Consider the following 19,993-nt stretch of genomic DNA (forward strand, 5'->3'; position numbering starts at 1 on the left):
CACTGCAATAGGCTTAGGTTGCTGGGGGATTCCCATGATTCACTGAGCAATTCTCATTCATTCACCTGTTCTTGCTCATTATGTGTTTATCCACCACTTTACTTTTAATCATTAGTCATTATTAATCTCTGGCTCTTCTCCACACCGTGTCTTTTGTCCTGTCTCCCTCCCCTCACCCCCAACCAGCTGCTGCAGGTGGTTGCCCCTCCCTCAAAATTGGTTCTGATGGGGGTTCCTTCTGATTGTTTGGGTTTTCTCTGTATTACTGTGGGCTCTCAACCTTACAATATAAAGTGCCTTGTGATGACTGAGAACTATATAAATAAAATTTAACTGAATCGAAAAAGGGCTCACAAAAATTGGACGACAGAAGACAGGAAAAATGTCGTCTGGCAAGATGAGTCTTGCCACTGAAACATTTAGCTGGCAGCATCAGAATTTGGTATAAACAATTTGAAAGCATGGATCCATCATACCTTTTGTCAGCAGTTCAGGCTGCTGGAGGTGGTGTAATGGTGTGAGAGATATTTTCTTGGCACACGTTGGGTCAATTAGTATCAGCGCTGTATTGTTTAAACACCACAGCCTGCCTGAGTGTTGTTGCTAATAATCTGTTTATGACCACTGTGTACCTATCTTCTGATGACTGCTTGCAGCAGGACACTGCATCATGTCACAAAGCTCAAATCACCTCAAATTTTACTCAAATGTCTTCAACAATCACCAGATCTCAATCCAGTACAGCAACTTTGAGTTGTGGTGAAATGGGATATTTAGATCATGGATGTGCAGCCAACAAATGTACAGCCACTGCATGATGCAAAAAGGACCAAAATCTGTGAGGAATTATTCTAGCAGGTTGTTGAATCAATACCATAAAGAATTGTGGCAGCTCTTAAAGAAAAAGGAGGTCCAGCTGAGTACTGGACAGTACAAAGTGTACCTAATTAAGTGGCTGGTTAGTGTAGAAACTGCAGTATTTCAACATAATCAGTCGCAATGTGAACTAAAGCATAACCAAAAGCAACATGACTAAGTTTGGGTTACGGATCGTGCTTCGGGTTGTGCTTAAGCGTGGGTAACCTGCTTTTCCTTTGTAATTTCTTCTCTCCTTTTCTCTCTGCTATTCTTCCACCATCACCTCCTCCTCTTTCTTTCACAAAGGCCTCGCCACCATCTTCTTCTCCTCCCTCTTTTCCTTTCTTAGAATCAGCCTCTGCCTTCCTGCCAGTCTGCTTCCCTCTAAGCAACAGGAGATGAAAGGGAGAAAAGTACAATTTATATCTACCAAAATTGCTTTGATTAAAACAACAATGTCAGTGGCTTTATCTAACAGTCATTATGTCAATAATAGCCTTAGAAAATGTCAGAATCTATTTATTTATTTACAGCATGAATTGTTTGTCAAGCATGAATACACAGTTAAGGAGTTGAGGGAAAACTGATTTCAGTGACACATGTATTGCTTCCTCCCAAATTAATAAGTGAAGCTCATTCTGCATTCATTCTATAAAGCATGTTATTGCGCTGCAGTTTATGTTATTTTGTCCATAATCTGTGGGCCTTGTGCTTCACAGACCTCATTTGTTTGCTCTCTGGTGCCCTCTGTGGCTGTGCAAAGTACTGTCTTCTTTGAGCTTCATGGGTAGATGACAGCTGTAGGAGAAGAGAACCGATTAGTAATTCAAGTCCACTCTAGACCAGGAGTGTCAAACAAAAGGTCCGTGGGCAGGAATTGGCCCAGTAAAGACTCAAATCTGGCTCACTGGAAGGCTTTGAAAAATGTGAAGAAGTGCATAGATTTTGAACTTTTAACTTTATTTTCATCAGTTTTACAGCTGGGCAAGCAATGAGCTACCAGAACCTTTTTCTGTAATTTTACACATTATTATGAAGAAAAACGTAAATGCACCATTAAACTGACATTTTTGTACATTAAAGACATCTCAGTGATTAAATCTTCAGTTAAATGTACTTTTCTGGTCTGGCCCACTTAAGATCAGAGTGTGCTATATGTGGCCCATGATGTAAAATGAGTTTGACATCCCTGCTGTAGACACATGATGTAAAGCTGCAGTAACTGTGACCTATGGTCTCTAAAACACAGTGAACTCAGTTTCACTTCAGCTTGCGCTCTGCAGAAACCTGTTTTGTTGCAACATACAGAGGAAAGTCCTTGACTTCCTTTTTTGCCTGAGCAGACTGACCTGTTATATAACAGGAGAATAAATGAGAGCTGCATGAAAAAAGCAGAAACACAGTATGCAGAGTATGTCATTAGAAGTATAACACTTACTGTAACACTTACCAGAGCATGTGTTTAGCAGTCAAGGATTAGTCGTTAACGGGTATTTGCTTAAGATTGTGACTGCTTACCTTAGCAATTTCTGACAGGTATGCCCGCCTCTCATCATTGGTTTTATGAAAAGCCTGAAATTTGGAAAAAACAGCAAGCTATACCGTCACAAATTTGTATTCATGAGCCACGCTTGTTCTATCAAGCAATAATCTATCTGCTCGTGGGTACAATGTGTGTATGTTTGTGTGTGCACTTCTCAAGTCTTCAATGTTAATTAGCAACAGGGATTACTGACTGCACGTGTCGTTTGCTAAACCAGCATTCAGCGAATATCTCTCTCTTTGTTGAGCAGAACAATAAACAAAACTAAATCTTTCTCAATCCACTGCTAATGGTGGCTACTCACAAGTAAACTATTTATTACCTGGAAAAAACTAAAGCTGCTTGTCTAAGAAATTAAAAAAAAAAAAACATAAGTAGAACAGCAGACGTTGTGACCTCAAACAATCCCTCTCACTGTTCTATGTCAAAAGGGACAGCTAGGAGTCACACCTTTCCTTCTTGTTCAATTTGAAGATGACAATCCATTAGCTGACTCTGGAGGTCAGATTTCTCCCCGGTCAGGAGCTTCAGACGTTGTCTCAGTGTTTCCTGTGCCAAAGCGTTCCCGTTAATTAGAAACAAATCACGACAAAGAGGCCACAGAGTACGAGGGTGTCACGCTGCTGAATTACCAATCAATTTGTTCTTGAATTGCACTGTGCTGCCTGACGGGATCAAACAATAGCAGCATCGTTAATGCAGAAAACACGAGTACAAAAATGGACTGAGCTCATACGTATTTTAATAACCATATAAACACATTAGCCCTGTGAAATGGTAAGATTTATAGCCCAGAAAAGACCAGTAAGACCTTTGCAATTTTCTAGGTTTGGAACAGTCTGCTTCTTTTCATTGTGCACCTGAGAGGAGAGTGTTTTAAGGTTGCAATACTTGAAATCTATGAGTACCACTCTCTGAATATCAGTCTGATGTCTTCGGATCAGCCAAGTGTTCTTTTCTGCTTGGTTAGATCACATTTTTTTTCTTCCTAATCATTAATTGTGTTAGAGTTGTATGCCACTAAGAGGATGCATTTGAGGCACTGAGATCACTAATCAGAAATATTCTTAGCCTCATTCTTTAGAGCTTTAGACATAGTAGCATGCTCTTGTATTGCTTACTTTACCAGAACACTTTCATTTACCTCCATATTAACAGTATCGTGATAACATTCCTCTCACATGCTCACTCTCTCATACTGTCATGCTCAGTTTGTCTAAAGACTTCCAGTATGCAATATTGTTTCCTTGGTTACACTAATAAGCATCTGTTAGCACTGCTCTAAGAAATACACACATATTTAGACTGTATTGTGCAACCTTTGGTGTGCCTTAAAGTATTGTAATTAGTGTGTATTACTCTCCCATGGTTTGTAATCCTGTGATTACAGCGCTGTGATTAAACTCTGGCTTATTCATCCTGCATCAGCAGGAGAATAGAGAGCAGCTGGCCAAACAGTTCTGCCTGTGCTGTCCACTCTCTTTAACCGATTCTGCATCTCTGGCTCTATCTTGTGGCGCGTGCTTCTGTCTTACACTTGCAGCTCCCTCTCGCTTTGTCAAACTGTCCTTGGAAAAAAAATATCAAATTTAACAAAACTGATAAAGACAAACCCTCAGTGGAAAATGAACATTTGCGCTCACCACTGGCATGTCCTCATACGACCGAATAGAAGCCAGTCGGTCTGCAAAAAAAAGCAAGAGCATTTGAGTATTATGTGTGTATGCATAATACTGAAAAAAAAAACTTCTCGAGATGGGTGGAAGTATTCCATCTTGTCTTATTTATTGCACTAAATGGAAAAAGAGAGTTTATTTGAAAAATAAATATTTTCCTCCCAAGTTGCCTATTTTACACGAGCAACATCATCATCACAAATGCTTCATGTATTGGAAATGTTGAGCTCATATATTTAAAAGAGTTTTTGCAGATGACACTACTCTTGATCTGGAGAAAGACAACCACACTATACACAGAGGTATAGTGTTGTTACTTACAAACACTTGTGAAAAAACTGCAACATAATGAATGTGCTTTCACAGTAAAGTTTTTTGAAAGCCTGAGAACTTACCCACAGGGTTTCCTCTTATGTCTTCCAGTCTCTCACGGATGAGTGAGATCTGCCGTTCCAGCTGCCCATTTAGCTCTACCTGTGTCTCATACCTTGTCCTCCACTCATTTCCTGATACATCAGCAGAAACATAGAAAACCATCATAATATAGTCCTTTTGAGGACTGAAGACATTACCGACAACAAAAAGAGAACCATGTCTGACCTTTATTTTTTTTTCTGGAGGTCCTAATGTAATATCATGTGGTAAACAGTACTCAAGCTAACATACATTTAAACACATACACTCACTAGACAGTTTATTACACCTGTTCAAGCGCTCTTTAGCACGGATATTTAGTCAACCAATTGACCAACCAATTCTACCAGTCACTTTAATTTTGCTTACCTTCCCCATCAACACTGTGCAGTCTTTCTTGGAGTTCACTCGTGGTACTCCGCAGATCAGACACTGACTCTTCAAGCATTTCTCTACGACCAAGAACTAAATTATACTATTCTTGCAGTGTGTAAGTTAACATTTATTTAAACAAACAAAAAAGGTCTTTCTGTTGTTATTTCAGACTTACTTCATCCCCCTCTCCTTTTCCAGTTCTACCTGCAGCCGTGCCAACGCGTATTTACAGTCCTCGCTAGCTTTAGCCATGTTTCTGAAAAAAATCTAAGCTTTGTTTGGGTTTCTACGGAAACCGCCGTTTCCGGTGTTGTGCCAAAAAGTGATCGCGTGCCAAAAAATGATATCCAGTGTTTTTTGTGTTTTTTATGTGGAATATCTTTACGTATCTTGGTAGAGAGACCTCCGTGAACAGGGTTTACAAAGGGGTTATATATCAAATCATAAAATTAGATGTTTTTTTAAGTATCTTTATAACTCCCTCTATTGTACTTACATTATAACCAACCCGGTCCATTTTGTCCACTTAAAGTATGTTTACAGAACTATTGTTATATTTGTTGCAATATCTGCTATCCTCTTGGCCAGATTACTCTTAAAAACACGTTTTTAATATCAACCAGATTTTTATAACTGGAAAAATTAAGGATATATAGAAGTCACTGCCAAAAACAGACGCTTCTACCTTGTTACACGAATGTTGTTTGTGGCTCAAGATGACTTGATATCCTCCACGAGGGATACATGTGACATATGTTTCACATATTATAGACCAACAAGTTATTCATAGTTTAAATACGTGCAGTTTTTGGCAGACGACCTTTTTTTTTTTGGCACAGCTTATCAGGAAACGTCGACAAGGGCGCAGGAGTTTTTGGTTTGTTGCTTTTCTGTTTTCCTGACAGACATTTTATAAATTCATCTCTTGCTTAAATGCGCCTAAAAACGTTTAATCACATTAGTAAAAGAATACATACATTCAAGGCTGAAGACTATCTGTACATATAACATGAATATCTTAATATCTGTATATAAATGAAACACAGACTTAAATAACTTAAAATTAGAAGCAAAACTCCATTCAGTGTTAAATTAATTCTAGTATGTTCACATGGACATGACAAAATATAGCAAAGAACTGAAAGGTCTATTTTTCATAAGATCCCTATCAAAGATAAAACATGCAGGAAGGCATTAAGATGCACTGGAAATCTATTTTTTCTTCTCTTCTTCCTTGTTCTGCTGTACATCTTTTGCCTCAGCCTCATCCTCTTGTACTTCCTTCTGCAACTTTTTCTCTTCATTTGATTTTGCGGCCAATTCCTTGGCCGTGCATTTGCCGGCCTTCTTGAAAAAGGCTTTGATGCCTACATTATCGATGTTGTTTGCAGTCACGCCAATGTTGATCACCGACTGGAGACCAGTGTCTGTGGCTTCGCCTGCATTGTTGCCGTACCTTCACCACAATTAATGTGGTGAGGTTACAGAAATGGTGGTAGAGTTGTGTGATGGAAGAAAATTTAATGAGCATGTGAATTGAAATCTGGGGCAAGTTTGTTTACTACAGTCATTCACATAAAAAAGACAAAAGAATTAGGAAAACACAGTCATATCATTATTTATAGCTGTTTATTAACAACAAACTATGGAAAATATCTACAGATAAATAGTATGAAGAGCATAAGCATCACCACCCAGCACAAGCTGACATGTAACAGTAACATGGACAGACCCAGAAAGACACCTGATATTTATATTGTGTCTACACAGAAGCCACAGCTCAAACAGAACATTAGCCCAGTAGCACCAACTCCAGGGATGTATTTGTCTACACAGAAGGTGTTCAGACATATCACTGAGTGTAGGTCACTTATGTTTTCAAAGCCATTACTGTTCTTTGAATAACACACAGAGGGAATTAGACACGAAGCATAAAAGCAGTGTTGCATTTATGGGGCTAGAGCAAAGGAAACACCCAATCTGTTACGTATCCTGTTTAGGCAAGGTTTTAAATTACAAAGAGTCAAAACAGAAACCAAAACACATACTTTCTGTGTCTGACATGTATGACTAAGAAATGCCATTTTGATTAAGTTAGTTCCGCGTTATGTTGTTGTATTTATCTTGTTGACAGTTTACTGCTGTGTGCATGAAAGGGTTGAGCAGGTACACGTGTTAGTTTACAAGCCTTTTCCTTTAGTCCGCTGTGCAGTCATATGTTTCTGGACAAGTTTAAAAGATTCTCTAAGCCCCTAAATCTGAAAAGAAATAGGTGTGAAAAGCAGGTCAGAGCACCACCATCCCAAGAAGAAAGAGGCAAAGTAGGTAAGAATCAGACTGGTTTCTGATCCAGCTTGGTACTGATGTTTAAAATGACCAAACAGGTTCAGAAACAAGATGGAAACAAAAGATAACATTAATCCACTCATGATACTAAAGCATGAATTAATTAAAATATATGAACTTACTTGTAAGTGACAGTTGAGACCGTCTCTGCTGCCACACTTTTCCCAACAAGTTTTGCTCCAGTCTCCAGACTGGACCAAATGGTAGCCAAACCTAGTTCAAAATATCACCGATTTTAGAAACCTTATACTTTAGAACTTTAATGTGATAGTTAGTGCTAGTGATGATATGAGAATTGTATCAGTCTATGCACAATTTTTTAACTGATTAACATTTAGTGTCTTGAAAAAACATCTGCCCTCTCCTTGAGTTTTTGCATATTTGTCACGCAGGTGTTGTTTCAGATCATCAATCAAATTTTAATATTGGACAAAGATAAGTAAATGCCCTCTAAACCTAATAACTGGTTCTGTTAGCTTTAAGTTCAGACTTTCACCATGGCACTTCAAGACATTTATTTGGGGGGTTTTAATCATTCAGACGTGGACTTGCTGGTGAGTTTCAGGTCACTGTCCTGCTGCATAACTCAAACACAGTTCTGCTTCAGGATGTGAACTGATGGCCTGATATTCTCCTTCAAGATTTTCTAATACAGAGCATAATTGATTTCCATCAAGTTCTCCAGGTCCTGAAGCATCAAACCAGTCTCCAGACCATCACACTACCACCACCATGTTTGACTAATAGTATGATCTTCTTTTTACTAATGCTATGTTAGCTTTATGGCAGACAAGAGGATTCAAACCCTCCAAAAAATTGTCTCATCAATTCACAGAATATTTTTCCAAAAGTCTTGAGAATCATCAGGATGTTGTTTTTTTTTTGGTAAATGTGAAACAAGTCCACTCATTTCAGTACTTTTTTTTTACTGCACTGTAACCTTGTTGTGAACATCCTGAAGTCTTGTACATACCATGCACAGTGCTGACCGCTACAAACTTGGCTCCATCCATTTTGGAAGCTTGGCCGTCTTCTTTCTTCTTCAAAGCTTCTGGAACCAGTTTTGCACCATGTTTCTTCACATGAGGTGCCATCTTTTCTGCCAGTTTTTCTGCCACTGTGCCTACACCATTCACTAAAGATACAGAAAGGTAATCATTATTATTTTGGAAGTAGAGTTCAGAGATTCCATGACTTAAAAACATGATGTCTTGGATTATTTCAAAGTAGTGCTCACCCAAGAACTGGCTGACTCGAACAGCACCCCCAGTGGCCTTTCTGGCCATCTCCAGACGTTTGGTGGTACTGGGGCTGACCTCTGAAGGAGTCTCTTCAGGTGTGAGTTGGTCTCGAATCTTGGCTGCTCCTTTGTGAATGGCCCTACCAGTAGCTTCTGCTCCTTTTATCAGTGAATCACTCAACCGAAGCGCTCCTATGGAGATATATTTGAGATAGTGAATGTACAACAGCAAAGAAACTGTCATTTAAAAAATTTCTAATAAAACTATATGAAAGCTATTTCAACAACATTTTCTTTGAAGCACTGAAGGGCATTACAAAGATAAACAACACCCACTAGTGGGCATTTTTTTATACAGAGGGATGTCTAATGTATAAGAATTCAATACAACACTTTGAAGGGATATATACAAGTTATTTTTTTCCCCTTCATTAGGACTCTTGCTTATAAACTCACCTGTCAAGATTCCTTGACCCATCTTCTCACTCCATCCAGGAAGTGGTAGTTTTTCCTGCTCTCCTGCTGATGTAGTCGGTTCTACTTGCTCTTTTGTGGGATTAAGGGGGACTTTCGTACTCAAGTTGACTACCTCTGACTCTGTGCCCTCTGGACCCTGTTAAGTCAAGGGACAAAAACAGTGGGTGGGTTGCTTTAAAAAAAAAAAAAAAAAAGTACGCCCAAACAGAGTTGGCATATTTTTTTACCTACAACATGACATAACCACTTCATTCCTCCTGTGTCAAAGAAGTGTCAAAGAAAAATGTGTTTCTAGTATATCTAGTGTAACAACTTAAACCAGCCACAACATGAGTTTTCAGTTTCCACAAAAAGGTTCAATTAATGCTTTTACTAAGACAACTCACTAAGACACTGAGTTTGTTTTGCATCGTTTCCAGTTATTAAATCAGGGCTTGTTTAAATGCATGGACACAATATAACAAACTGCTTTGAATGTAGAGTTTCACAAGGCTTTTAATTCAGTTTGACAGTTTTGGGTAGTTTTACAGCTAACCTTTGTGATAGAGACAATAAGACAGGTAAAAATGGAGAGATAAAATCATTACACCCTCACATACCCAATGATCATTTTTGGGCACAAATAAATAGCAGACCTCAAAAAGCTTCATCTTCCCTGTACTAGTTAGTAAATTGACAGTATATGTATGTATAAAATTTCCAAGGCGCCATCAGGAGCTACTACCTACAAGGTCTTTCTGTTTCCAAACCAGGAGAAACATCCTATAAAAATTGCACCAAAGCTCCGCTCCAACACATACACACCCTTGCATTTGTTTCCTAAAGGAAGTAAAAGCTGACCTGGATCCTGAATTCAGCAAGCTGTGACAGGAGGTCCTGAAAAGTCTGCAGGTCTGCAGGAGGCAGTTCAGAAGACAACACTATACCCGCATAGCACCCTGGCATTTCTGCCAAGGAGTCAGGGAACATAAAGATCCCGGAGTTAGCCAGCAGCACTGGGGTGTCTTTTGTCAGTGGGTACATCCAATCGCATACCTGGAAAACACAATGACATTAAAATATGTAGGTGATGAATGTTAAGAGTCCTTGAAATTAGATCCACATCTGCTGTTTATAACAGAAACCTGAAATCTTTAATATGACACAGAGTGTGAGAAATGACAACATCTGCTGAGTGTTTGTTTCCATGAGGGGGAATATGTCCCATATGCAATTTATTTCATCAAATAACTTCACTGGAAGATATTATAAGATTTGGTTTGAAGGGTTTCCCAAGGATTTGTGCTTTCTTTTTCTCTTTTGAGCATAAAACTGTACTCTCATTTCCAAGTATTTACAATTTCCTCTAGTCTGTTTATAGACACGTTGTAGGATTTAAGGATTCAGGATTAATGTCACTTCTCAACTGAGGCAAAATACAGACACTTGCTGCATCGTACCACTGGTATGCCGGCTGATAACATGACCCCTGTGAGGGCACAGGACACTGAACAGCAATACAACAGAAGCGCAGAGTCATCTGTTAATGGGACCATTGTCTTGGCCCAAAACAAAGCAAGGACAGAATACAGGAGCAGCCTACCAGCCTGGTCGGGTGGGAAACAAGAGTCATGGGTTGCAGTGCAGTTTACAGCACAGCATAATACAGGCTTTGTAAAGGTGCCAGAATAGATTGGTATTTTATATAAACTCAATACAAAAGCCATCACACAGAAGGTTGCCAGAAAGCACAAAGTAAAAAGGATATGAATGGATATAAAGTAGATAAAATCACACTGTTGCACAGGAAAGATTAAGCAACGAATATCTGCTCTATAGATGAACAAGCTATAATAAGTCTCAAATGAAACAGTCTAGTTTTCTGTTAAATGAAAACTAGACTGTTATTCATTTAAGAGTCTAATAAATAATAAGCATTTGTACTTCAGCAACCAATTTCATCTGCAACATTGCTGTTTCAGTGTAACAACAATGATGGGATTGCAAGCTGAGGGTGAAGCATTTGGGCAATCTATCAATTGGTGGCATGATTAAAACTTAATATGTAACTATTTTAATATTTTTTTTAAAAAATGTTAAAGGCCTTTTTTCAGAAAAGAAATACATCTAATCCACCATTTGTTGCTAAAAAAAAAAAGGTGTAAGAAATCAGTTAACAACACTGCCTTTTTAGCATTCAGTTCCAACATTTTGTAGACACACATACTTATTGTTGAACTAAACATATCCATAAATTGCAGTCTACAAAAAAACTTAAGACTTTATAATACCATAATTTACTAATAAAAGTGGCACCTTTTAATTTTCTCACACTACATTACTATAAAAAGTAAGTATAAATTACGTAAACCTTGCATATAGCATAAATTATAATATGAAACATGAGTCCCACACTGTCTTGTTCGACTTGTACATAAAAAAATACATTTAAAAGGTGTATTTATTATTGTAGGGAACTTCTCTTGTGTTTTAAGTGGTTAAGGAATGTGTCAAAAACACGTCATCATTTGTAAGAGGAACATTTCTGTAGCCCAGATGAAAAATATCATACTTATTCTCTTTATATTAACTGTCCACATCAACAAGCGTCGTATTTCCTATGACCATTGAATGCACCTCTCAGTTCACCCCACGTGAGGGCACCTAGCTCAGCAACCAATCAGAGCCTACCCAGGCCGCATTGACCCTGTCAGCCAGGAAGTGAGGTGGAGGTGCATGGTGTCCCGGGTTTTTCTTATCTCAGCAAGAGGAGTGGAGGCATCTGCTACTCAAACCGAGAAATCCACGGACAAAAGAGAGGAAAACTCAGGATTGAGAGGAAGGAAAGCCAGCCTACTTACCTGCTGGAAGTCCGGAGTCGAGTGGCTGGATGAAGGAGAGAGGCAACGTCGGTAAGACGAGTGTTATTCTGATGGAAAAAACTTGTAGAGACTTACCGTCGCGATCATGCTAATGCTAGCTCGGTGTCTCACAGGCTAACCACTCACATTTCATCCGGAGAGCTGCTGCAATTCCAACGCCAGTGTGTGTTGGGCTTTTGTGAAACAGAGCAACGGTGAGCAACATGTTCTTAGCTGCTCTAAAGCTAAATTTTGTCAGTTCACTGTGAGTTTAAAGTAATCTAGAGGGTAATTTTTAGTGCATTTCTCTCTCACGAATAGGCCTATAGCGTGGAGAAATTAAGCACACTGCTTTAATGCCTCTGAACTGAACTCATATGTATATTTTGTTGCTTATTTGCACATAGTTCTGAATTTGTTATGGTGTATTGTATTTTGAGTGTCAATGGTTACTTACCATAAGTATTGTTTAATTAATGTTTACATGAATAGAGAAATATTTGAGCAACTTAGATGTTTAGTTCTCATATTTGATATGCTTGAAAATTGAATGTTGTACAACAGAACTGTGAGATTTGATAAGATTTAAGATGTTGATGCAATGAATATGAGGTGATGCAATATTTTGATTTTGTATTTTAACCTTAAACAATGCATCTGAAACAGACTGATTAGAATGTACATTTTATGACCTGGATTATAGGTCAGGTTTTTTGGAGAGGACGGAAAAGTCCAAGGACCAGGACGATATTCTGGTTGTGATAGATGGCGAGCCAACCACTTTGAGGATGATCTACCCCAAAGAAGATACACACCACGCACTCATACATTCCAGTTACATTCACAAGGACCTTTGAAGTTGGCTATCGCCAGCTTAACTCTAAATTCTTAAAGGGCCCCAACGAGTACTTTTATTTTGTTGAGTGTGCACACTATTTATTTTATTTTATACTTTATCTGTACAAATTGGACAAATACCTGTTATACTTTGTAACAATACAAGAGTGGCTACTCAAAAGTTAACATTGTGTCCAGGTCATTATTGCTGCTCAATACTTTGGCTCCATACGAATTTGGTGTCTTCTGATTCTGGCCAGGGTCTTATTACGAGCCCAAGTAATTATTGCGCTGTAATTCACCTTTATACCTTAAAGTTGGTTACATTTCTTTGACTCAGAGTTATGAAAGGCTTCTCAAACAGAAGAAACAATTCCCCTGGGGTCACACCTGCTTGCTCTTCAGGACACACGCCCAAAATAAAAATGCTTTTCTAAAATACACACTCTCACAGGTTAACATACACTTAACAATAAATATACTTACATGTAAAAACACTGCAGGTTTTTCAGCAGGGGAATCCTGCTGACTGTTCACCACAATGATGCGAAGGTAGCCTGGAGAGGAGAGTGAGCTGACTTGCCCGTTTGGTGCCACAAAAAACAGCTGCACCCCGGAAGGGATGCACAGCAGTTCAGTTCCATTTTCTCCTGCTACTGCTGCAGTCTGTCTTCCTGGACAAAAGCCACCTTCAACAGGAGCATAAGCCAGGATACGGTGCCCATCTGTGGGCTGTGGTGTGTATGCTGGAGGCTGCTCTGCTGGACTGGCCATGGCTATAGTTTTTGAAACCACTGCAGGGAGTGTGTCTGGAGCAGGAGGGGTCGCAGGACTGACAGGGACTGTGTTGGGGGTTGGGACAATGTTGTGGGTGGTAGCAGGTATGGTGGGGTAGAGATGGTGGACAGAGTTTTGGGGAGGCTGGCCGTTAGGTGCCAGGTCTGGATAAAGTTGGGGAACAGAAAGATCCTTCAACAGCTGGTCTCTCTGGTTTGCTGTTATAGTAAGCTGAGATGTTTCCAGGTCAGAAAGGTGGTTCTCAATTGTCTTTAAAGTATCCCTCATCTTCTGTTGAAGCCGCCGGGCTGTGTCCCAGTTCGCTCCCTGCTGCCGCTGCCCTCCAGTGGGAACCTCCAGTCCCTGAGTGAGGTGCAGCCGACCCTTCCTGTAATACTCGAGGGCCTCGGCTCTTTTCTCTGCCTCTTCAGCAGCCAGTCCACGACTCAAAGAATGAAACGCCAGCTCATACTGGTCCCTGATGAGCAGTAATTCAGCAGGTTCACCCATTGCCTACCACTGAGGAAAGGGCGCAAGAAAACTAGAGAGGAGATAATGAAAGCTTGTTAGCTCTCTTCTGTGTGTGTATAGTGTATAGTACCTGTTCTAGAAAGAAAATGTAGTCAGTGGCACTAATTCAGATCTTACGTACTCTGTGACAGCAGCGTTTATGAGTTACGTGAGAAAAATCTCAGCAATGTAACTGTTATTGGCAGCTGTTGCCAGCAGAGAGGTTAAACGGCAGGTTTTACCTGAATAACAAGACCTGCGTGCGAGCTTTCTAAAGCTTTCCCACACATCACTGGGAGACTACTAGGAAACTGAACTTCAATTACTGCCAAAAAAAAAGAAAATGCTTCAAAGAGTCGTTATTTGAATCTTCAAGTGTTCTACTGACATTTAGGTTTGAAAATCCCCTCCTCATATCAGTTTTCTCTTAACTCTGCGGCGTCTTCTCGCGCTCCACCAGCCTCGCGCATCAAAGTAACCGGGATAGGCGCGAGAAAAAAAAACGCCTTCCGGCCAGTCCTTTCAAAGTAAACTCCAAACCGATTGTCCGTCTTTTAACTGTTGTAGATGCCTTGCCAGTCTAAAATCTACGAAACATATGTCAGTCCCGTCTGAATGATGATGACGATAAAGCCGTTTAGACCCCCAAATCACGGACTTTTATACATCCTTTAATTATACCTTTAAAAATTAAAGATGTCATTTTAAAGATGACAAATTAAAAACGCCGAAAATCCCGGTGTGAAATTTAATTTACAATTTAATGCACAATTGTAACGGCGAATATGTAAAGCTATCTCATATTCACGTAATATGACATTTGTGCTTTTATTTTGGTAACTTTCTATGTGACCGGAAGTGAATGATGTAACGGTAAACAACTTGATGTGCAAAAGAGACGGAAGAAAACGGAAAACTAATGCTAACGGAGAAAAGGGAGAGAAGAATATAGTTAAATTGTACAAAAACGAATGGTTCTAGCTACAGTCGACAGGGGAACAAGGTTTGTAATGTATATGATTTAATTTGAGCAATCTGAAATGCATAATATGTATTATATAGTTTAATAGAAAACGGTTAGACCAGCGTAATGAGCGGTTAAGATGCTGTTACATGAATAATATGTTAATTGTTTTATTTGTTTGTCTAGCTCTTACGTTGGTTCGTTGTCTGATACACGGCAAGGAATAATAAAGGTCATTCAACAACCATCAGTTCTGGCCTTCTCAGTTCGACTGGATGCTACAACAATATTTAAACATTGCAATTTAAATGCATTAAGAATTTCATTCAGAAGAAGAAATAAAACACAGTGACAAAAACTCTTGTGAAACTATGAACTTTTATTGAAAAGTTCATACTATCTAAAAACATTTTTCAATCAGTCATAATACATAATTCTAGTAAACTACCACTAAATACTACCTTCCAAAACTTTTTCCATTGCCACCATGTACATATAAAAAGTGGCTTTTAGTTCACTTTTACATTAACTGCGCAGAATGGTGCCTTAGTTCAGGCTTAAAAGGCGGTTTGTTTTAATGCAAATCATTTTCTGTGTTAACATAAATCTTGCGGTTTGTGTTTGCAAGTATGTATTGCACATGTACAAGTGCTGTAGAAAAAAAAAGTTAATAAAAGTTTAAAAAGCACACACTGCAAATATATACAAATGTAAAAAGCAAATATTCTGCATGAAAAGACAATAGTGTGTGATGCAGGAAACCTTCTGAGGTAACCACTTCTACGGCATCTTACCAGAAAACAGACATTTTCATGCAAAACAACTCGAAAAATATCAGACATGGCTTATTATTGCAGATATCTGGATCATCTGGACAGGTTATTTTCATCTGCATAAATTTAAAAAAAAAAAAGTCCAGATCGGCTTATATGAATAGTCTTGGCAGCAAATGCCACTTTGCTTGCTTGTTTTTTTTTTGTTTGTTTTGTTCTTCATTTCATTGTGTCAGATGGGTGTAGCAGTGAGTCACGGGAAAAACAAAAAAGCAGGGGGAGTGATCCATGAAACGCCACAGTACCTGTAAACGGAGACAGAAAACATCATAAGGAAAGACAGAAAATAAGACATGCAAAACTGCACATGACAGGCTTTCATCTTATCATAGTTGTTTTTAAAGTGGTTTGAATTTTAAAATACATAAACCATTCCTTACTTTGAATTTTTGTACTTTTCTCTGATGCCCTGTAGTGGGCGACTCTCTGCGCTGGCGTATAGCTTGTACAGGTGAGTCAGGCAGGGAGAAATGTCAGCCATCGTGTATCCGCTAAAAGCCACTAAAGAATCGGGCTAAAGCAGAAAAACACAGGTTAAAAGTCACATTTTTTTTCCTAATTTCTTAAGAAATTTCAATAAAATTAGATTAACCAAATAAAATATTAAACTTACCCATAAAGACGTATTTATGGTGTAGGAAGCTAGGCAGTAGGCTGCAGCAGCAACCATAGATGGGCTGTACTGTAGAAATGGATCCATTTCCAGCAGGCTTAACTCCGCCACATACTAGAAAGCAGAAATTAAAAAAAATACAATAAATAAAAATAGAAAATCATATCCATATTCCTTAAAGGCATTTGGCCTGACTATTGTTAAATGGTTCAATTTACTCACCAGGGCCAGGTTTTTGGTGTTGGCACAGACAGACTGGATGGCCATGAAAAGGTGAAGGAACGAGTTTATGGTGGGTGCCGCCAAGTTGAAGCCCAGCACACTTAGAAATGCTTGCTCCATCCGAAGCAGCTGTTTCTTAGTGTAGGTGTTGTCTGTGATGGTCACAAATTGGTCGAGTTTAGGAGGTGACTTCTCCTCATATTTTCTAAAAAAAAAAAAAAGTAGCAGATCAGATGGCATGTTATATGTAAGGTTGACTATTAGCACAGACTATTAGCAAAAAAGAAAAGGGGAAAAAAAGCATTGATCATTAGAAACAAACAGTGACTTACGCAGCAATCACCAAGGCAGCCGTGCCAACCAGCTGCAGCTTGCCTCGTTTCACATTTCCGATGAGGGAGAGAAATCGGTCCAAGTAATTGATAGCAAGATGAAGAGTTTCAGCTTGAAGTTGGAATTCCTGCGCCACCTCAGCCATCCAGTCCACCAGAACGACGCGCATATCATCCGTGATCTCTGGGTGTCTTTCTAAATACTTTGGCCTTGGCCTGAATGCAATCTGCAATCAGAAGCCAAAACATTATATAGTGAACTAAAGAACAACAAGTCACAATTACATTGCAATAAGGTTGAAAGAAATTATGGAGGTCACTGGGCAAATAAATAAATAAAAATAACCAAACATACAAACAAAAAAATTCAAACCTCATTATTCCTCAAGTGCTGGTGAATATCTCTGGCATACTCCACACAAAAAACCTCCTCAGATTCAGAAGGCGTAGAAGCATCCTGGCATGGACCTATAAAAGTAAAAAGTAATGAGCATTAAGGAAAGAGGAAAAAACAACAAGTTTTCTTGGTAGATTCTTTTTTAATCTGTCATACTCACTTGAACTCAGCTCCAGCATGATTACCATATCTTCATTGTGCAGGGCATTGGTTTCCTCATCTTGGTAATTACGGTGTCCGACAACTTCTTCGCCAGAAGCCGCAAGGACAACTTCGCAAGCCTCTTCCACGTACACATCAAAGCTGGAGCTGGAAGGGCAGCCCAGACAGTTGAGTTGAGAGCTTTCTGAGGTTGAGCTGTGTCTGGAAAACTGGCCACCCTGAAAATGATAATAACCCAACATGATGGCCTTGGTTCCTTAAAAAGAAGAGAGCTGGATTTCTTGCGTGATGTTTCCCTTCTCCTCCACGAGTCTTGTTCAGTTTTGAAATAACAGAGGAGAGAACTTCCAGATATATAAACCCCCAGTGGGACTTGGTCCTGAGAGTCGCTGACCTACTATTGGGTGAAGGTATGAAAAAGGGGCGTTGATCATTACTGAGAATGGGGACAAAGGGTGAAGCCTCTATCTACCATTGTCCCATTCATCATCGTTTGATTTGTTAAAATTATCTGAGGCAACTTGATTGGCAGCTGAAACTCCTGAGAAAGCTTCCCAAGTCGTCAACCACCACCCGTTTTCAACGATGGTCGTTCACAGTGGACAAAGGCCTCCTTTACACCTTTCTCAAACCGTCTGTTTTCTCAGTCCAGACATTGTAAACATTAGCGAGAGTTTCCTTTCTCCTTTGATCAATCTAGTGGAGTCTTGTGTTGCACTGGCACTGATCAAAGCTTTTATTCATGCAGTGCTTAACAAATTTATCCGACCAACTCCTAGTGTAAGGTTTATTACTCATCCACCCTAAATCAGCAGTATTGATAATAACCAAAAACACTTTTCTAATTCATTTCTAGTCTTAATTTTTATTTTTATTTCATTTTAACCTTTTGCTTCAAGTCAAATGTTTCAGTCTTAGTTTTAGTTGTTAGTTGTTAGTAATTCACTTTATTATGGTGGGCACATACCAGAGACAAGATTTAAGGACATCAGTAAATACATTACAATAACGACCCATTACCTTTTGAAAGCAGTTGACACAGTCATCCACAGTCTCAATAAACACAACTATCAAAGCCTCATGAGGCAATTTCTGATAAAAAAAAAAAAAACTATTTATTATTATTTATTTTATTTAGTTTTCCAAGTTCACAAAGTAATTTAACTTTTTTTCAAAGGTCTGCTTTTTAGTTTTTTGTGTCTAGTTTTAATTTTCAGTTTAGATTTAACAACCTTGGTTTCTGTAATATTAATCTACCAATACGCATAAGCTCTTTGTAGAGTACACCCAGCACAGACACACGCACACACAGGCAGGTATAGCCAACTTCCACGTTTATTGATATTTTTGTATTTTGACAGCTGACTCAGTCGCACCGTCTGACAGCTCGAGCCCAGCTGATCTCCCCTGGCCGCTCCTCCTCGTCTCACTATAAACACAGCGGAGGAGACCATCATTAGTCCATAAACAATATCAGCTGTTCTTACCAGCCTCGCGGTGCCGCCCCGTTGAGCCTTCCGCTCCACTCCTCCCCTGCAGCTGCGCCCGGGGCCACGCCTCCGCCACACTCTTTAATCAGAATGACAATTTTAAGTATAAAATATAATTATTACTGTTATTTTGGTGAACAGTTCATTTTCAATTTTACTGTTTTACAAAAAAGCAGGAAAATGATGTGATTACGAAGCCAAACTAAAATTATTTACTTGCATTCCTGAACAGAAAAATCCATTTTAGATGTTAAATCTTATGCTTGATTAATTTCTGGCTTCTCAGACAAGACCAGTATGTTGGTAAATACAGTAATTGCTAGTTTCAAAAAGGTTTTGAGGTATTTCTAAAATATTTAATTTTTCTTGTTTTTATGGTGTAATAAATTTGCTGTACCTGGCTCATGTGACAATAGTAGCTCAGTGACCTTCGGGATGACATCCAATGGCACAATCTCCATTAGAGGTTGAATATCAAATGAAGAAGCCTCTTAAATGAAAGCTGAAACATTTACTTTGTCCTAGATGACTGAGAACCAACATAGACAAGCTAACATGATTGTCACGTTAACAGCAGTGGGGAGTGTTTTTTCTCTGTCACCTACCTGGCTGAGGGATCGACCTCGCAGTTCATTTTCTGACAAGACTCCGAGCACCGTCCGCTGTTTGGACCTCTGCAGTGTATCTACTCTGGCTGAGGGTGCCATATTTTCTTTGCTGGCTCGACTGCGTTGACTTTTGCTAAAGTTCATCTTTAAACAAAGACATTGGAAAAGAACAAGTAAAAAATATGCTTTTTTTTATCCAGAAAGATTATAATGATTATCAGGTCTCTGTCAATTTCCTGTATACATTGGCAAACACAGCAAGCAAGTATGAAGACTTTACTTTCAGAGTAAAAATGCTTTAAAGCAGTATAGCAGCCAAACAGGATTGCAAGTGACTGATTTTAAGTTAGAGAAATGTTGGAAAACACATTACAGGTTTCGCAGCGCTAAAGTGGATGAAGTTGTTTGTTTTTTTAATAAAACTATCACATAGAAAATATCATATAAGGGAGATCAACTACAGTTTTAGTCAGAAGTTT

At 39.0% G+C, this 19,993-nt stretch overlaps 3 protein-coding genes and 1 long non-coding RNA gene across 8 annotated transcripts; 1 reads left to right on the forward strand and 3 right to left on the reverse strand.

Moving 5' to 3' along the window:
- Positions 1-357: 357 nt before the first annotated feature.
- On the reverse strand, positions 358-5,656 carry LOC145431408 (coiled-coil domain-containing protein 169-like). 4 transcript variants are annotated; one of them, XM_080307134.1, is made up of 8 exons: positions 5,042-5,656; positions 4,861-4,943; positions 4,473-4,583; positions 4,045-4,085; positions 2,852-2,950; positions 2,377-2,430; positions 1,580-1,656; positions 358-1,242 (listed from the first exon to the last, which is right to left on the reverse strand). In XM_080307134.1, exons 1-8 carry the CDS (start codon positions 5,116-5,118, stop codon positions 1,044-1,046), a joined length of 741 nt encoding a protein of 246 aa, XP_080163260.1. In that variant the 5' UTR covers positions 5,119-5,656; the 3' UTR covers positions 358-1,043. The 4 variants fall into 4 exon arrangements, with proteins under 4 accessions (XP_080163260.1, XP_080163262.1, XP_080163261.1 ...); XM_080307136.1 differs by lacking the exon at positions 2,852-2,950; XM_080307135.1 differs by lacking the exon at positions 358-1,242 and having other exon boundaries at positions 1,586-2,236.
- A 144-nt stretch (positions 5,657-5,800) lies between these two features.
- LOC145419268 (spartin-like) lies at positions 5,801-14,011 on the reverse strand. Of its 2 annotated transcripts, none has more exons than XM_080307132.1 (7): positions 13,093-14,011; positions 9,770-9,964; positions 8,909-9,065; positions 8,450-8,644; positions 8,186-8,347; positions 7,335-7,425; positions 5,801-6,322 (listed from the first exon to the last, which is right to left on the reverse strand). In XM_080307132.1, exons 1-7 carry the CDS (start codon positions 13,891-13,893, stop codon positions 6,079-6,081), a joined length of 1,845 nt encoding a protein of 614 aa, XP_080163258.1. In that variant the 5' UTR covers positions 13,894-14,011; the 3' UTR covers positions 5,801-6,078. The 2 variants fall into 2 exon arrangements, with proteins under 2 accessions (XP_080163258.1, XP_080163259.1); XM_080307133.1 differs by lacking the exon at positions 5,801-6,322 and adding an exon at positions 6,479-7,124 and having other exon boundaries at positions 13,093-13,924.
- LOC113036393 (uncharacterized) lies at positions 11,454-12,792 on the forward strand. Its single transcript, XR_013911714.1, has 2 exons — positions 11,454-11,820; positions 11,904-12,792. It is a non-coding gene; the product is annotated as an uncharacterized LOC113036393 (long non-coding RNA).
- A 1,205-nt stretch (positions 14,012-15,216) lies between the features above and the next one.
- On the reverse strand, positions 15,217-19,673 carry LOC145431409 (cyclin-A1-like). Its single transcript, XM_080307138.1, has 8 exons — positions 19,512-19,673; positions 17,415-17,634; positions 17,231-17,325; positions 16,858-17,084; positions 16,526-16,730; positions 16,304-16,417; positions 16,071-16,204; positions 15,217-15,935 (listed from the first exon to the last, which is right to left on the reverse strand). Exons 1-8 carry the CDS (start codon positions 19,656-19,658, stop codon positions 15,884-15,886), a joined length of 1,194 nt encoding a protein of 397 aa, XP_080163264.1. The 5' UTR covers positions 19,659-19,673; the 3' UTR covers positions 15,217-15,883.
- Positions 19,674-19,993: the final 320 nt, after the last annotated feature.

This window comes from Astatotilapia calliptera, chromosome 10 (genome assembly GCF_964374335.1).
Source record: "Astatotilapia calliptera chromosome 10, fAstCal68.1, whole genome shotgun sequence".
NCBI classification, from domain to species: Eukaryota; Metazoa; Chordata; class Actinopteri; order Cichliformes; family Cichlidae; genus Astatotilapia; species Astatotilapia calliptera.

Excerpts from the sequence above, each read along its gene's own strand:
- LOC145431408 (XM_080307134.1), bottom strand. The coding sequence starts at position 5,118 with ATGGCTAAAGCTAGCGAGGACTGTAAATACGCGTTGGCACGGCTGCAG. Across the intron at positions 4,944-5,041 it reads GAAAAGGAGAGGGGGATGAA|AGAAATGCTTGAAGAGTCAG; the intron begins GTAAGTCTGAAA and ends TCTTGGTCGTAG. Across the intron at positions 2,951-4,044 it reads CGTATGAGGACATGCCAGTG|GAAACACTGAGACAACGTCT; the intron begins GTGAGCGCAAAT and ends GCTTTGGCACAG.
- LOC145419268 (XM_080307132.1), bottom strand. The coding sequence starts at position 13,893 with ATGGGTGAACCTGCTGAATTACTGCTCATCAGGGACCAGTATGAGCTG. Across the intron at positions 9,066-9,769 it reads TTGCTGAATTCAGGATCCAG|GGTCCAGAGGGCACAGAGTC; the intron begins GTCAGCTTTTAC and ends TTGACTTAACAG. Across the intron at positions 8,645-8,908 it reads GGGTCAAGGAATCTTGACAG|GAGCGCTTCGGTTGAGTGAT; the intron begins GTGAGTTTATAA and ends ATATCTCCATAG.
- LOC145431409 (XM_080307138.1), bottom strand. The coding sequence starts at position 19,658 with ATGAACTTTAGCAAAAGTCAACGCAGTCGAGCCAGCAAAGAAAATATG. Across the intron at positions 16,418-16,525 it reads ACACCAAAAACCTGGCCCTG|TATGTGGCGGAGTTAAGCCT; the intron begins GTGAGTAAATTG and ends TCTGCTTTCTAG. Across the intron at positions 15,936-16,070 it reads GAAAAGTACAAAAATTCAAA|GTACTGTGGCGTTTCATGGA; the intron begins GTAAGGAATGGT and ends CTCCGTTTACAG.